Genomic DNA, 17,548 nt, shown 5'->3' with positions numbered 1-17,548 from the left:
TAAAACTGGAGACATTATACAACGTTTCCTCACTCCTCATTAAAAGTGCATTACACTTATGTATAAATCGGTACAGTGCCCCTTAAGCTGCTATTGAGGGCACTGTGGGCCTGTCCTGCTGTTTCCAGTATATTTAGACAGTGTTTTCCAAACAGGATTCAGTATTTCTCCACCTGAAGTCTATTTCTAGCAGTGTGGAGAGGGCTTCGAATCAGCATTTAGACCTTCATGTTGGGTAATGCTTAATTTTCTAGGCCCCTAAATTCCAAATAATATCCTAGAAAGTTTACTCGAAAGAACTGTAAACCTGTAAACCCAGTTCTCCTTATAGGGAAAATATAATATATATATATACATATATATATATACATACAATTGAACACCTAACTCTTGTTGTTGGACTTAGTTCATGAACTCCACTATTTTTTCTGTGGGTACAGCTCTGAACAGTGCCTTCTTGTTTTGATGAGCTCTTGAACTAAACTTTTATCTCTAAGCCCTAACACACATACTATGTACAGATATCTTCCAGCTAGCCCCCCCCAAAAAACCCCAGCTTGTTTAGGAAAAGAATAATACTGCAATAAGACCATAGACTCTTATTACAAAACTCAGGGAACAATATTTTGAGTTATTACACATTAAACTCTGTGTGGCGGCAAAGGCATGAAAAGAAACACTGAAAGGAAACTTGCATGATGGCTTTTTTATTTGAACTCATATTCACAGGTATACAACATATTCACAGGTCTGTTGAGAAAACACTGTAATGTAGCAAAACAAATATTTCACAAAGAAAACTGCCTTTTTGGAATGAAGCAAAAACAATTTCAAGTAGTGGCATGTTCTTTGTCTTTCCCCATTTATACATATAGTACTATGTACATTTATAAAACACAGGAGATAACCAGTCTGGCGTAACAGTTTAAAATGTATTTACAGTCAGTCACAATCATTTAGACATTGTGTTTTCAGTGTCCTGAATGAGGCATACAGTACTTCCCAAACCCCATCAAGCAATCTTTTTCCTTTAGTGTCTGAACTTCCCTTTCGCTCCGAGGAGGCAAAGCAAATCCATTCAAAAATACTTTAGCATTGATTGTTCAAGCGTGGAAATGGTTCCATTTCATTGAATTGCGCTCCTTCTGTGGTGATAAAAGTGCTAGACCTAATTCAGATGGGAGGAAAAGTAAAACTTATCAGCATGTTAGAGTTAAATGTTGCATTGAGTGCCTGAATAGTTTATGACTGCAGCGCTAAACATCTGAATGATAAGCTGAGGTTTGTACGACACTCATCCAGCTGGTGCAGACTACTAAAAGACTCATTTCACAGCTCTGTTTCTATTTGAGTAGATGCCCCTAAAATCACAAATGACACCACCACAGTACCTTTGGCAAACAAACATAGAACTAAGGACAAAACTGAACAAGAGGAATTCATACAATCATATTTTTTCAGGCTTCAGATGCAGGCATTTCCATCAACTAGATGACAGTACTCACCTGTTGATGACATTCACCAAATACAAGATAGATTCTTGTACAGACAGTGCATATCAGAAACTACGATAACCAAAACAATGAAATGACAGCTAGGTTTTTCCACAATTAACACCTTTTCTCTCTCTTCCAAAACAAGTCCATGAGGTTTCATTTCTTTGACATCTATCTAACGTGATCTGAGATAGGTTGTTGTAGGCTGTAAAACAACATAAAATTGTACCAGGGTCCTGAGGAAAGTCAGGTCATGTTCCAGTGGTTTCAGAGCTGACTGCGAGTCTTGGTTTATGGGAGGTATTTTATTGCGGCATGCCTATAAAAATGTAAATGAAATGTAATGCAATAAGAAAGGCAAGTTTCTAGGCAATTCATGTTTATAATTGTGTTTTCCCTTACTTGTCCTTAAGCTCAAAGTCTCTTGATCTTTTGGCAATTGGCGGATCAGTGCAGACTGACAGAAGAGAGGTACAGCATCGAGAGCAAAGTGCTGGAGGACAGTAACCGAGCAGGTAAGTCTGAACAGCCTGAAGCCAGTCGAACAACCACTGCCTATAGGCTCAGAAACCCTGCATGGGCGTCTCCTTCCACTTCCTCCTCTTCTCTTTCCACCTCCCCTCCACTATGAGCTGCTGAGTTCTTCCTCTTCACTTGTTTGCTGGAGGTGCCCCGGGGCCTCTGCATGGGCACCAAAAGGCGGAAGCCTGGCTGGGCATTGGCCGAGGCTGCGCCCAGTGAAGTGGTAAAGGTCTTGAATGTGCAAGGCATGAGGGAGGAGGAGCATGTGGATGAGGGGCTAACACTCTGGACGGAGGAGTATCCTGAACTGTGAAGGTCTGTAGAGAGAGAAAGGGGTTCCTGGCCTTGGCAATCCTCTCTTTCCTCCACCGTCTCCGCTTCACAGAGGCTGTCTTCATCGCTGGACAGGGCTCTGCAGTGCTCTAGTCTTTTGTCTTCATCAGTCAGTGGGTGCAGTTTGATTGACATCATAGAAGCTATTGAAAGAGAAGAGGAGGTGTCAGAGTTTATAACAGTGAATCATTTTGGGCAAAGTTTGCAAGACCCCAACACACCCTGCACAGCTACTATCATCCATCCACATTTGTCCCTGACAGTAAGTCTGCATATTATGAAGGCCTAAATATATGTGCTGATTTATTACGCTGGATGTTGCAATTGCTGAGTCATCTGTAGACACAATCTCCTACTGGAGGACTGACTCATGCATTAATCTCCTCTATATATGGATTAGTTCATTTATATGCTTTAGAGAAAAACAGCTTAGAGTAAACATGCCCATCCCCTTTCCGTTCTCTTTCTCAACACTCACTATCACCGTCTCTCTCTCCCTCGCTCTCCTCCTCTTGGTCCCCCTCATAGCCAGAGCAGGAAGTGTCCAGGCTCCAGTCCAGGATGTTACCCAGCAGCGTCTCCTCCTGATTGGACAGCTCTGCCGTGGGCGTGGCCACAAAGCTGGCTCTGTGAGCCTGCATGGCGTCATCGCGTCTCCTTGGGAGAAAGTGGACAGGGCAGTGTGTTTATAGTGAGTCACTGTAGCGTCTCACAGATGGCACAAACAAACACCTTCTGGACAAGACGGTTCACAAGCAAGGAGAGAGGCGGGGGCACTGGTCATTTAGCTGTCAGTTAGTGAATCGTTTCTCATAACTGAATTCTTTGCATGTCTCTAAAGTCCTAGGTTGTTTTGATTTTATGTACAATATGTGTTGCAAAGCTGGGAGCTAAGTAAATTAACATAATAAATATAGTGCAAACTCAGACAACTCAAACGGCGAAATATAATTAATGAGCATAATGGATGACACCATAAAACAGTGGGGTAACCCAATGGCCCTATGCCATTAGAAAGCCATGCAAGCCCAGTTAGCTTGAGTGCTCACAGCTGGACTATGTAATAAATAATATAGAAACATTTAATGGGGCCCATAAAATGTTCTAGGGGCCAGCAAGTCGTATTGCATTATGCACTACACTGCACAAGTGTTCATAGTTGTCCACCATTGCATACCATTTCTTTGCATCAATATTTGGTTTATTTTTAAAATGTCTCTTAAAGCCCTTTACTGTTTCACCCAGCCCCGATGTGTTGTGATGGGGAACTTGTGTGTTGGTAACTGGCTTACCTCTTGTTGGTGCTGGATGGAGAGGCGAGGAAGGTGTGGATGTCTGCTGGTTGACCAGTGGGACTGGGTGGCTCCATTTGAGGCTCCACCTCAGGAATCTCAAAAATCTGGCACAGCTCCTTAAAGTCTATCACCTTGAGGAGGCCATGAAATAACATCAAAGACCAGTTTCAGAGACTCAGAACCAATTAGAGACATGCTGTGCTACTATTTAGAAACGTCTTAAAAGAGAGAAGACTTTTCCTATACCTACAATGAAAAGTAAAAATAAAGTACCTTTTCTTTGCTGATGTGCTGGTAGGCCTCATCTTCAAACCGCTGCTTAACACCAGTAAGAGACACGTGCCTGTAGTCTTTGGGAACATCTTGACTGAAACTGAGGGGAGACAGAGAGCAGGGGAGGAACAGAGACAAGAAAAATGAAAAAAAGAGTTTGATCCACTTTGCTTGCTGCATCTCTATAATCAACTCTTGGGGACAAATCTCGTTACTTGTCCATTTGAGAATTACAGTTTGTAGATGCGATGTTCACCTATCAAAGTGACTCACCCTGAGGCACGTGACTCAGATGGTGATTCACTGATGGTTACACCCCCCTCCCCTCCCCTCCTACAGTCTTTTATGACTCTGCAGCTCTCTCTGGGCTTCATGTTTGCTTTAAAACCTTAATGGCCATCCATTTTCTTAGTCAACAGACTTTATAAGCAATCTTATATTTAACCAATGTGGCTATATGAGCATGCTCAATACAGACACATCACCAATCATTTCTTGTCATTTCCCCTTCCAGAATATAGGATTTGAAAAGCTTCTGTACAATAATTGAATGGTTGAATACATGAAAACAATTACCAATCATTTGTTTTTATTCCTACGTTGTATCCACAGTGGATAACTTAGGTTATCAGACAGTGCTGGTGTCATTACTAAGGACACAATGTCAATGATGCCAAACAATTGAAACCATTTTTCTGCACCATAAATTATGTTTACCTTTTGGGACATTTGTTTATTAGTTTTATCTCTACAGGCCTTTAAAAATATTCAAATTACACAATCTGAGAAGGTAAAAATCACTCTTTGCTTGAAACTCTCACAGCTCTTGAAATGTTACCTGTGATGAGGGGTTGTGAGTTGACTTTGGCTTGTTTTAAAAGATTCACAGGCCAAAAAGGTAACAGTGGTTTGTTAAACCCTGCTCACAACACATTTTATTTATCAGAACACTTGTTCAGTGGTTTTATTAATACTTCCACCTCGTCATCACCTTCCTTTCCCTTCTGTGAAGGGAAGAAACTACAAATAGAAATCAATGCAATATACAAAGCGGGCATAACAACTTCGCTTGGCAACAAGGGACATTTACTTTTCTATGGAACATATGGGCTTTTGATCTGTGGGGGTTTTACAATAACAGCCATTTCAGTACACAACTTCACTTCAGGAGTCCTGAAAATGGAGCAAGTGGACCTAATTTACAATATAAATACATAGCACGAGTCAATAACTCCCAGTGGTGTGCAGAAGTGTGTTTGGTCTAATGCCATTTGTGCTCAGTACTTGACAGCCTTTAGAAATTGAACAAACACGCAAGCTGGATAATGCTAAGGTTTAGCGCGAACTGTGCTGCCTATGAGTAATCAACTGAGAAAAATAATGCACCAATCAGAACCTATTTAATTTGCAGGCTATTCAAATACGTAGCTACAGGAGAGCAAGTGCCAAACAAACTGCACCTATTCAAAGGATGAAATGTCAAGAGGGTTTTTTTTTGTTGTTTTTTTTAATGGAAATGACCACTTCAAAGATTTTTTTTGAGCTGATTACAGTACATTCATCACTAGGAGAGACTTATCCTGCTAAGGTCACAACAGATGAAGTGTATTTTCAGATAAAATTGAAAAGTGCCTTTCAACAATAAATACAACTTCTGATGATGGCTCTCCCTCTTCCAAGGTCACGACAAGACCAATGTAATTCTTATTAGAACTGATCTGCTCACTTGAACTGAACTAATGAAAATGAAAAGGTTTGAATTTGCTCGGTTGTGTAGATGCACAGGGGTGTCTCAATGCCTGAATGTGACCTGACAGACGGGGTGATAATGCAGCAGGAGGAGGATGAAAGAAATGAATTGCTTGGCTACCAATCCAGTCAAAATACACACACTGTGAGAAGCTTACCACTTGACATAGAGTAGCACAGAAAGGGAGACGAGGTCTTGCTTGGAGAAGCCTGTGTAGTCAATCAACTGGCTGGGCCAGAGGGGAGCTGCAGAAAGGGAGACCGCAGACATAAGTCAAGGTGAACATAAACTTAACACTCAGCTAAAGCTGTAAATTCTATTTGTTTGAAAAGAGTATTTGTATTACGCGTCAGTGTTAAAAGGGTGATACGATGAGTCTATTCAAACTGGCGTGGTGTACGTGTGTGTGTCAGTGAGTGTTATTACCATAGTGATGTAGTGCTCGTGTAAGCAGCAGTACAGCGCAGGCCAGTTTGGCAGGTGGTGGTGTGGCGAGAGCCGAGTAGAGCAGCGACAGCTCACAGATGTAGCTGAATAAGTGAGTGGTTCGCCTCTCCAGAGGGAGCAGAGACAGCAGCACCTCCCCGTAGTCCAGCAGTGTGGGGCTCTGAGGGGAAATTCAGTCAATTCAGTGCTTAACTTTTCACAAAAATCATTCATTGGCACTTTCAACACTTCATAAGAAGGAGATTTGTTGTACTCACCCTGATCTTTCCCTCCAGCACAGAGACAACCTCCCCCATCATTCGAACCAGGTCCTCATATTTGTAGGTGTTGTCGGTGAGCCAGACCGCTTCACGTATGGTCAGGATTTCTTTACTGATATAGCTGAAAAGAAAAGATTCAAACATTATCATAAAAAAGTCAAAACTAATTTGTGTTTATTCAAAACACAATACAAATCTGGATCACTATTTTTCCCTTCAAAACCAACCATATAATACTTCAAAATTCCCCAAAGAGCCTCAAAATCTGACAGCCTCAAAAGAAAGCATATGAACATTTCAGAGAATAAGCATGTGTGCATTCTCACCGTGTACAAACTACCATGCAGGCGATTCCCAATAACTGGAGGCGAGCCTTGGGGACAGAGCGCAGAGATAGGTAGCGGTCCACACAACCCACTGTCACATGCAGCGTCAGGCTGGAAAAATCCTTCATGGTGGTCACCTCCACAAGCCAGTCCACCAGGATGTACCTGGAAAGGCAGGAAGAGAGGGAGGCATGTAAAAATTGAAGATCATATGCATTAAAAAAAAGGATAGACTAAAAAGATTTACCCTCATGTCTAAGAACCCTAAACTAGCAGACATTACCTGATCTTAAAAATCAGTCATGATGGCTGAATCATGACTTGAAATCTGCCTGAAGGCTATGTGGTATGTTGCCTGCCTTACAAGTAAAAGGTTTTACTTTATTCTCGGGGCAACCTTTGTTCTGTTTCATCTACTCTTTAGTAATGTCATTAAAGAAAGCTAAGATGATCAAAACACATTGAGTCATCACAATGACTCCAACAGGAACATTCAATTGCCTAGAAAGATATTATTCACCAACAGACTGTAATCATGCCAGTGATATATCATGGTGGAGTTTCTTTTCCTGTCTACCTCATGGTGTCCTTGATGCCTCGTCTGAGGATGCTCTGAGTGCAGTGTCGTGATGCAGGGTTAGAGGGACTGAAGAGCTGAGCCACCAAGTCTGAGCAGGCTTTTGACTCCAAACCCAGCGGATTCCCACTGCTGCACACTTTAGCCAGGGAGAGCTGAGGAAAGAAAAGACAAAGTGTTAAATAAGTGTTTCAGAACAGTTTTAAATGGCTTGACTGCTTGTTGAATTGTGTCACACTAAAAAGACAAGATGGTTGAGTACTGCAGTAGTAATTACAGAGCTTGTGATTGGGATTAGTCATATTTTTGTGATTCAGTGGTGCAGCTTGGGCAAAGCTTTAAAAAGGCAATGATCAAAAAACAAAACAGTGGTTCAACAACTGTCAAGCCCTCTTGACACTGCCTAATAGGGCTTCAGTAAGAAGTTCCAATTCTGGACAATTGGGAGGAGTGGGAAATGAAAGAGAAATGAAAAAAAAGCATGACAGATGAAAAGATGTCAAAAGACAAACTCTTCACAGTCTTTTGCATTATTATAGTCAAGAACAGAGGGAGATAAAAGCTGCAGAGAAGGTCATCACAAGACTACGTTAAATCAACTGCTGCATCGATATGATGACAATTTTCTGCCTTCAATCACACACACACATACACACACACACCTGTGCCTCCCAGCATCCTTTGCCAGCATAATCCCTGAGGGTCCGGATACACTGGAGGTACCTGCCTGGATCTGCCATCTGAAATTCAAATACGAAAAAAACTTTAAGTTAATAAACTTTACACACAACAAAACATTGCTGTCAATTAAGTTCATCTTTAACTTTCTAATCAATTTGAGTTCATGTATGTACTAAACTATGAACAAATGTGCCAGTGTTCGAGTTTGACATGAAGAAACTGTACCGTAGACTGAATGAATAAGGTCAATGTATCCAACTAATTAGAAAACTGAATGAGAGCTTCAGACTTACAGCTGCTTTCCGGTTTTGCTCCCACAACAAGTAGGAGCTCTGCAGACAGCCAGCCTGCGACGACTCCTCCAGCATAGATAGGGCATCTTGGCGTCTTTCATTCTCCTGGAAAAAGGTAACACGGTTCCAGATATGAATGACAGATCATACTAAGCAAACTGACAAAATGTTCTGTTCAGACACTAATGAAGCGGTCAAACACAGTCATGTCAACACATGCTTGTGTGTCATGAAAAACAAACCAGAGTTCTACGTAAGCAGCATGAAATCATTTGTCACATTATTAAACAACAAAGAACACCAGGGCTGTGAGTAAGAAGAATCAGCAGGAACTGTAAGGCAACAGCTGTGTTACATGAAGTGAGGAGAAAACAGCAATTATCCAATATGTGATGTTGATGACTAGTTGGACACCCCCACCCCATGACTGCCACTTTGATTAGCAGCTAATAGAAACTGGGCTAACCACACCCAGAAAGACAGAGGCAGTCAGATTCAGTGTCACTTTCACACTCACTTCAAACAGCTGCAAAACTCTGGCCAAACAGTGCAACAAGGGCCCTCTCTTCTCCTGTAGAGGAAAGAGAAAAACAAATTGATGAACACTTCAATGATTTTTCAAATCATTTTCCTTATAAACACTCTGCAAGTTTACAAATTTGGTGCTGTAACAACAAAAGCATTGAAGCTGAAAACAAGGTTTCCAAGCCTGCCACAAAGCAAAAACAATGACACAATGCAGTTGTAAGGCATCAGAATTTGTCAGAGGCAAGTAGGAACCTGTCTATTTTGCTAAAGCACTTATATTAATCATATTCTCATAGACCTCAAATTTCCACTAATAACAACAGAAAAGGAAAGATTTAAGAACATTATCAGTGCTTATCAATTGTTGACACCCGCTATAAATGAATGCAGCTTAATTTTCCATCAAGGTTGTGTAAAAAAGAAGCACATTTGCCTCCCCTCTAAAATGGCAGTAGCAAAACCTACCACGTTGTTGTCACACTCGGCCTTGAGACGGTCAAACACCACGGCCTTGCAGCAGCTGCCGGTGGGCGACCATGGTGGACGGATGAACACCCATATGAAGGGATATGCCGCGGGAGAGCGCAGGCTCTCTGCCAGGCTGAAGAAGTGGGAGGCCTTGCGACCACATACATCCGCTCGCCCCTCATCACTCAACAGCGCTGGTGGAGAGAAGCAAGGCACAAGGGAAGAGCTGCTATCACTTGTAAAACTCATCAAGAGGGTTTATGTCCCCAACAAATACAAATAAAGGGGGAAAAACATAAATGGCAGGCCTATTCTCAATGAATGGTTGAAGTAAGGAGATTAACTTACGTCCTTCATTGTACAAATAAGCGATTCCAAGCTTCACGGCAGCTTCAAAATTCCCTTTCTCAGCAGCTCTGAAAGAAGAGAGACATTTCAGGTAAAAACCCATACAGAAGAAAAACAATACATGAGTGAGTTGTTTTCTTATTTGACAGAAGCAACTGTACCTTTCAAATAGCCATAAGGTATTGGGGGATGGCCATGTGTCCCTGAAACTGACCCTGGCCCATACACTGGAGTGGTTGTCAACAATGTCCCGCAACTGGGAGTGGACCTGTAACAAAAGTCGAGACAATTAGTCCCTCAATAAAAGAGACATCTGACCAATGGAATCGGGGGGTCACAAGAGCCAGAACAAATCTGGGATGACATGGCACAAACATGCCAGAGGTTGTGTAGGAGTGTTACAGTGTGTACAGTATGTTTACTCACTGCTCTGACAGACAGCAGGTCCTCAGCAGAGAGGCACTGGAGCACACACAGGAGGACCTCCTCAGGTAGAGACAGCAAGGTTAGGGCTGGAGTTCGCTTACGGACCCGCTTCCGTGCCGGAACCAAGTAGCATTTTGAACAGTGGCAATGGACTACTGAAATAAAAAGTACAAGAAGTTTCCCCTTCTTTAGCATGCCTCTCATATTCAATGTAAAAAACAGCATAGTGGTAAACACATTTGAAGTGCACACACACAAACACACTAAGTCACCCAAAAGCATTTCATATGTTAGTGCAGGGCTCACTAACTAATTCTCACTTTAATGTCAGACTAATATTTGCACGTAATTTAAAGCAGGCCAGTTAATATGTTAGCTGGTAACGTTAGTCAGGCACACCAAGATGAAGGTTATGGCTCCACATTCAAAACGCCTAACGTAAGGCATCTCCGGGTGGTCTGGTCAAACCCCGTTTGAAGGCGAAAATGTTTAAATTCGTGGAAAGACCACTGCCAAATATGTACTAAAATAAGCATACAACATCATTTAGTGTTATAAGCATTTAGTTAGCAGGTATTTAACGACGGTTAACTGAGTGACTGGGAAAGTCAAACCAAGTGAGCGCCCAAATTTCCCTCCTGAGGTTCAAATGCAACTAACGTTAAGTTAAGACCAGGTTTCATAAAGCTTAACATTACATACTAGTTTTTAATCACCACAAACGCGTAAAAAGTCGGGAGGAGACACGTTTTATATAAATGCGACCAGCATTAAGCCATTTGAAACTACAGTAACTTACAGGAAGAATCCATGGCTAAGTTAACTTACCCCGGTTAACGTTTGTGTTGGCTAGGAGCTAGTTAAGTTTCCAGTGCTAACTCTGTCAAACTGCAAGAATTTAAAGCCGGTTCACAAACACTCACCTCACATTAATTCATCGCTATATTTCTGGTAATGTTAGGAAGAGATAGTTTAAGTTTAAGTTACTTACCGCCCGCTTTCATTGCAAGTGCTGTGATCTCTCCTCGAACAGCGATGCCTGTAGCTACAGCACTGAGCAGCGATTTAAATTTTGCGGCAAACTAGCTAATATATTACACACATAAAAACGTAATGCCTATTTCACCAGAAAGTATGATATACAGTGTTACAATACTGCTCACTGCCTCTGTTGTGTAGTGGTAGTAGTTGGCTAATATCTTCTTAGCTCTTGCCTAAATTCAAATTCAAGCACGCGTCCTCACTTGTTGGACCCGCCCCAAAGCTACTCTAGGACCGCCCGCGCTCACCGTTTAAACTCCGCATTCAATCTGATTGGTCGGGCGTGGTGACGCCCTCCTGCCACATAGTAGCGCTTTTATTGGCCAGCGTGAAGAACGGTAGCACCGATTGGCCGGATTTTATAAACTGTAAAATAGCAGAAGATCATTGGATAACGTCATACAATTTCGAAGTACGCGCTCGCCAGTAAGTGTATATGATTGGTTGACCTGGTTGTGAAGAACGTCCACAGGCCCGCCTACTTACTGTAGATCGTGGGAGATGTAGTTGAGCAGAAGATGCCGTTTAAAGGTACCCTGTTTAAAGGGACAGGCGCACTGTCAGATCCAGAGTAGACTTTGCATTATACCAGTACAGCATTATTTTCCACAACAAGCAGACGAAATGCTTTGAACATCGCGTCCATGTGCCACATTTATAGTTAAAACTGATCTGTCTTGTGTCTGCCCTGGGCACACTGAGATATAACAAATGTTTGTTGAAAAAGCAATACATTGTTTGCTCTTGATGCGTGTATTATTGGATTTTTGTCCGTTTTGGGCTGACCAACACAAACATTTATGCAAAACGGTTTAATCATAATTGATGACGGTCTATATGTTGTTTTAAAAGCATATATATATATATATATATATATATATATATATATATATATATATATATATATATATATAGCATATAAAATAATACATTATAATGCTTGTGGAGAATACTTACTAGTTTTTAGTGTTTAGATATTTAGTCTACAAAATATCTGAATGACCCTTAGAAAAACCAACAGGTGTCATTTTTGTGTAATCACAGAAACGCCACTTCACGTCATTAAACCCCCCAAATTCCCAAAAATATTATAAAGGATTTGAGTCTGTGTCCACGGTTGTAGCTATTGCCCTGAGAGAAACTGAGGATGAAATGAATGACTCTTGTCAAATTTGTCTTATCAGACAGAACTAGAAATAATAATTTGTGAATGATGATAGAGAAGATTAATTTTCTTTCATCCTTTATAGCTCAATTGTAACTAAATAATTTATCTCAATTAGCTTTAATCATTATTCATTAGATCTATAATGTGATTGAAACTGCCTCATCAATGATCCTTTTGTAAATCAGTTGTGAAAAATCTTGCCACTGAAAAATCCAACCCCACCTAGCCCACATGACTGCGTTTCATCTCCAAAATCTTTACATAACAAACGTAGACTTAATTTAAAAATATACGCATTACGCATTAGTAGCACATCAGATTTGAAATTGTCCCAATGCCTAGCTGTATTGGCTCAGCATGATTATAAAGTAAAAAGTAGGAAAGAGAATTGTAAAACCATGTCAAATGCACATACCATTTGCAGACTGAGCCACAGGATATAGAAGTAGGGAAGTGCATTTTGTGCTGGTAGGATTAGCAAACCTAAGTGTGTGAAAGCAATGGTTTAGCACAAAGAATGAAAGCGCTGGTGGAGCAAACAAGATTACTGATGTGTTCCTTGTAATGGAGGACTATAAGAAATCATTATGTTGGTTGCCTTGTCCTTTTGCACATCACATCACACACACACACACACACACACACACACACACACACACACGTGTGTTGTGGTTCCGCCTCTGACGCAGCTGCCTTTGAGGAAATGTCACGATGATTAAGACAATTGTGTTGGATCCCCATTGTGAATAAATTGACTACTCTCTTGGCCGAATAGTGTCCTCCTGATTGCTGGTCTTTTGAAGAGGGTCCTAAAGGAGTAAAGTACGCTACCAGTAGTAATCATTTGTTCCTTTCAGGCTCACTATTGATCTGAACATCATCTGCTCACCCAGTGTCATCAAAACCTACAAGAGCTGGTGTTCTACATTAACTCTATAGTTCGTAGTTGCCTTTAAGAAAAATAGAAAATGCTTTAGTACGTTTAAAACAATATTTTAGTAATTTATATACATCCAAAAAGAATTAGGCAAGTCAGTTGTGAAATTCTCTGTGTTCATTGAGGCATGTAATTCTTGCTGCATTTCATACTGGAGGTGTTGTATGATCTAATTATCTTGTGGCTGGGTGACCTCGGACGGGGCAGGGGCTGTGACATCCTCAATTGGATGCAGTTTCTGTTTCCATAGAAACTCCAACCCATCTCAACCATTTTCTCAGTAAAACACAAAGTGACCAGTAATGGCTAGGGAAAAGCAATCTGGTGGTGCATTTAACCTAGACTGAAAATAATTATGGCAATAAAACCATAAACAACGCACATAACACGCTCACAAAACTGTGAGGTCCAAGTCAATAATCTTTGTTCCCTAAGCATCCATTATTTCTTAGTGTTTGCTGTTTGTCGTTGTATTTGATCTGAGAAGTAGAGCGATAACTTCACACCTGTGCAGTTTACTTCATAAGAGCTGATGCAGCAAGGTATTCATAATGATGATTCATGTGAGACACAGAGAGACAGCAGATGGAAAATTAAGAGAAGATGAGAAATAAGTAGTAAGGGGCAATTCATATTGAATAGACAAAAGTCCTGCCTGCTGGTAACTGGCAATGTCTCCCATTTATGCTCATCCAGAAATCAAAAAATAATTAGTGTTAAGTGCGTGTGCCAGTGTTATTCCAGTACTCGCAAGTCTCTGAGTGATTCAATCAAACTGCTTCTCGTCACAATTGTTTCTATTACAATACCTACATTGAGACTAATTTCATTTTGCTTGTGATTTAATTTGACTGTCTGGTCAGGCATGTGTGATCTACACCTGTCTCCAAAACAGCCGTCTGTGTAATATCTGAAGCAGAATTGAAAGACATCTCCATCCTGCTACAAAGGTATCACTTGGAACCAACAGCAGGCAGTCACAGATTAAATACACAGATGCTGTTGATCAGGAATTTGAATGAATAAAGCCATCAGGCCCCAGTATGCCTGAAATCCAGACTGTTGCATCTCCAAACTGATGTCAGTTTTGTATAATTCAAAGTATGATAAAAGCCAAATAGCGCTGAATGCTTGGGTTTGAAGCCAAGTCCTGGAGATTGAGAGGCGGATGAGTTGCTCCGATCTGGTTTCCTGTAATCTGTGCTGACCCTAGCAATCCAACTGACCACTTCCACCCCATCTGCACTTTGCCCCTGTTGGTCTCCCCACCCTTTATCCAGACCTAAACACTGTTCCCTCCACACCCACAGCAGTTTCCCAGCACAGTTACCACTGAATGCTAAAATGTGTTCATAATTACTCTCTACCTGTCTCACTTGCACAGACCTTTATGTTAATAACATGCAGAATATCTTTGTCACCAACAGGGTAGTTTGCCTATTTCATTATTTTGCCAGTAGGGGGTGTCATTTATTCTGCTCGATACTGGCCACTCTGTTTTCATGACAACCAAAGGATCCCACATGTCTCTGGGTATCTGACCAAGTCATCCAAGCTGGCAGGGCGGCACATGGCAATGTGTCTATATACAGCATCAAAATTTCAAGCACAGGGGAAGCTCAGGTGGCCTCGTCAACCAAAGGTGTTTTTATGATCTGTGTAAATGGTTAAGTACAGTGACAGTGACAGTCGAATGTGCACACTGTTCAAAATAGCATCAAAACAGTCCATTGTCTCCTCACTATCTACTCCTCGACTGTCCGACTTCCAGATCTATCGGGATAGTAGCAAAGTAGTTTAATACAAAGTTATATTTTATAAACGCTTCAGGAGTTTCTTCTCAAGCTACAAACTAGAACATCACAGACACACAATTTGTTCACATAACATTTATTTAATACAGCAATTAAAATGTACATATAAGTAGAAATACACAGTAGAAATATAAAATAGTCATATATACAGCACCAAATATTAGAGGGCACACAAATAAACATATTTTGTGTCACTCACTGGAGTGATGAACAGCATAGGCAGACAGCATGGCTGTCTACTGGGTGAGGGACACATTTCCCCTGCAGCAGTGAGAGGTAGACTTTCCCTTTAATTTTTCAGAAGGCAGAAGGGAAATCACTTCACATCTCTAACAAACAAACTCTGGTCACCTGCCATCACTTTGTTGTGTCAACACACTGGCACAATGTAGCTTCAAAATTAGCAAGTACAACTATGCAACCACAACATACTACAAAGTGAATGTGTACTATACATGTGAAAATTGCATTGATACACAAGCCAAAATTCAGGGCAGAGCAGAAGTGTGTGTACGCCATCATTGTCATAATCTAATGTATTGTAATACTGGGGCTTCGCTCTTGTCTCACTGTTCAGAGGATACCACGGCATAAAGCTAAAAAATATTTCCTTTGATGTTTACCTTGAAAGAAATGAAGGGCTGACGTGGTCGTACAGTCCTATTTTAGTCTGTTAGACCTATTTTTTGTCAGCAGATAAAAGGTTCAGAGAAGACTCCACTTAGGTTAACTCAGCATATTCACTGCTGCTTCCAGTAATGCATCATATCCTCTAAGAATCATACAGCCCTGTTCAGGATGGCTGATCAGGAATAGCTCCCCACTCCCAGGTTCTGCTTTTGTTTTCCACCATTACATCCGTAATTCTCTCATCCTTTCCTTTGTTTAAACTAACAGAGTTTGGCTGACAATCAGTTTCACTATGCGACAGAACATCTAAATGCACACTGAGCTGCAACAAATGTGCGAGAAAGGACTGATTGATCCATTGCATGTCTATTGAAGCAGGCAGGCAGGTGCAGCCTTCAGGACAGTCTTTGGCATTGTGTGTTATCTGCTACCTCTGGTTGCATAGACACATTTTACTCAGCAACAAGCGTCACTAATCTGGTAGCCAGAATCGATGCAACGGTGATCAATGTGGTTCTCAAGGGTAAAGGCGAGCTGGTACACAGTCCGTCACACAGAGACAAACAATCTGGACTCCCTTCAATTTCATGTTACATTCAGTGACAAAAACGAGAATATTTAAGACAAGAATAAAATGCCATTGTGTGTCTCATCCTGTGAGACCACACACCAACAGAAAGCACCTATTCACAGATGTGGAGCTGAGTGCAGCTACATTCACTCATTCTCTCTGAAAGAAAAAGTGTAGGAAAGGGAAACCCCAGAGTCACTCAGAGCACAAACGTTGATCAGTATGCACTAGAGAACAGCCTTGTACCCTATTTTCAGACTGACAAAGGGATTTGCCACTCACGCTCAGTCGATATTCTTTCCACTGTGAGAGAGAAAATAATCCACTTTCTTTGGCAGAGAGATAACAACAAGTGTCTGTGGACTATGGGGCTTACATTTAGGTGCATGTGTGTGTCTTAACTTGTGTTTCAAAAAGCACTTCCTACTGGGCTATATCACAAATAAATGAGTGTAAACGGTAAATGAGTGGGATCAAGTCAGAAACTGGCGCTGTTGGGTGGGGGAAGGTGTATGGGATGGATGAGGAGAGTCCTGTTGGGATAAAGAGAGAGAGAGAGAGAGAAACGGGGGACATTCTCAGGGGTTCAGATGGAAACGGGGGAATGCGATAGAGCCTTTTTCCATGAGTGCTTGCTCAAGGCACCAAGCGGGAGGGGCCGTAGGGGAGCAGGATCAGTCAAAGTGTCCCTGCAGTGGCATGTCCCCTCGGGCAGTGTCCTTCAATAATCCTGGCCTGCCCTGTGTGAGGTTGAGGTGCCCCACGAAGACACTAGGCTGGGGGTGTAAATGCTCGCATACTGACAGGAGGGCCATCAGTCAAGCAGAAAGTCAATGCCCCACTCCTTTGTAATGTGAAGCTGAAGCTACAAAAGGCCTTTCAGAGTAGGTTGCTTTACTAAACGTTTCTCTTGCATGGCATGGACATGGCCATATGTGCAAATCTTTTGTTCCTTATAGTGAAGTCCAAGGTCCAACAGTCTTTCAGTTCACCAGAATCTTTATTTGAGCACACACAAACACCTTCCCACAGAGCAGGTCCTCTGCCCTCTCCGGTTCATCGTCCACACAGATGCCAGCAAGATCCTGCTGGACTCAAGTTCCACTCTCCCATTGCGTAAAAAAAGCCCCCAACACATTGCTGCGGTGTCACAGGACGAGTGAATGACGCTGGCCGCTGACGCGGGTGCACTGCTCTTTCGGCTGGGTATCAGGTTGCCGTCTTTGGCCCACTTCTGGCCTCTTGGAGAGTCACCTGTCCTGGCAGAAGGAATGCTGTGACTGACGTGCCTAGTGACGCCAGCATTGACTCCAGCAGCAGCTCTGCATAGCGTGTTAGGTGTCTGCGCGAGCTCCAACTGAGAC

The 17,548-nt window shown here is 41.8% G+C and overlaps 1 protein-coding gene across 1 annotated transcript; it reads right to left on the bottom strand.

Moving 5' to 3' along the window:
• Positions 1 to 2,051: 2,051 nt before the first annotated feature.
• ccnf (cyclin F) lies at positions 2,052 to 11,027 on the bottom strand. Its single transcript, XM_070923800.1, has 17 exons — positions 11,015 to 11,027; positions 10,024 to 10,178; positions 9,759 to 9,865; positions 9,598 to 9,665; positions 9,247 to 9,443; positions 8,771 to 8,824; positions 8,254 to 8,358; positions 7,942 to 8,019; positions 7,280 to 7,434; positions 6,703 to 6,867; positions 6,374 to 6,497; positions 6,096 to 6,276; positions 5,827 to 5,914; positions 3,920 to 4,019; positions 3,644 to 3,777; positions 2,830 to 3,008; positions 2,052 to 2,494 (listed from the first exon to the last, which is right to left on the bottom strand). Exons 1-17 carry the CDS (start codon positions 11,025 to 11,027, stop codon positions 2,052 to 2,054), a joined length of 2,346 nt encoding a protein of 781 aa, XP_070779901.1.
• Positions 11,028 to 17,548: the final 6,521 nt, after the last annotated feature.

The sequence above is a fragment of the Enoplosus armatus genome, chromosome 17 (assembly GCF_043641665.1).
Source record: "Enoplosus armatus isolate fEnoArm2 chromosome 17, fEnoArm2.hap1, whole genome shotgun sequence".
Lineage (NCBI taxonomy): Eukaryota > Metazoa > Chordata > Actinopteri > Centrarchiformes > Enoplosidae > Enoplosus > Enoplosus armatus.
The sequence above is the reverse complement of the archived record's forward strand: the minus strand, read 5'-3'. Positions and strand labels throughout refer to the sequence as shown.

Coding starts and splice junctions, on each gene's coding strand:
- ccnf (XM_070923800.1), bottom strand. Junction 5,915..6,095: donor ACGAGCACTACATCACTATG/GTAATAACACTC, acceptor CCCTTTCTGCAG/CTCCCCTCTGGCCCAGCCAG. Junction 3,009..3,643: donor CCATCCAGCACCAACAAGAG/GTAAGCCAGTTA, acceptor CTTTCTCCCAAG/GAGACGCGATGACGCCATGC.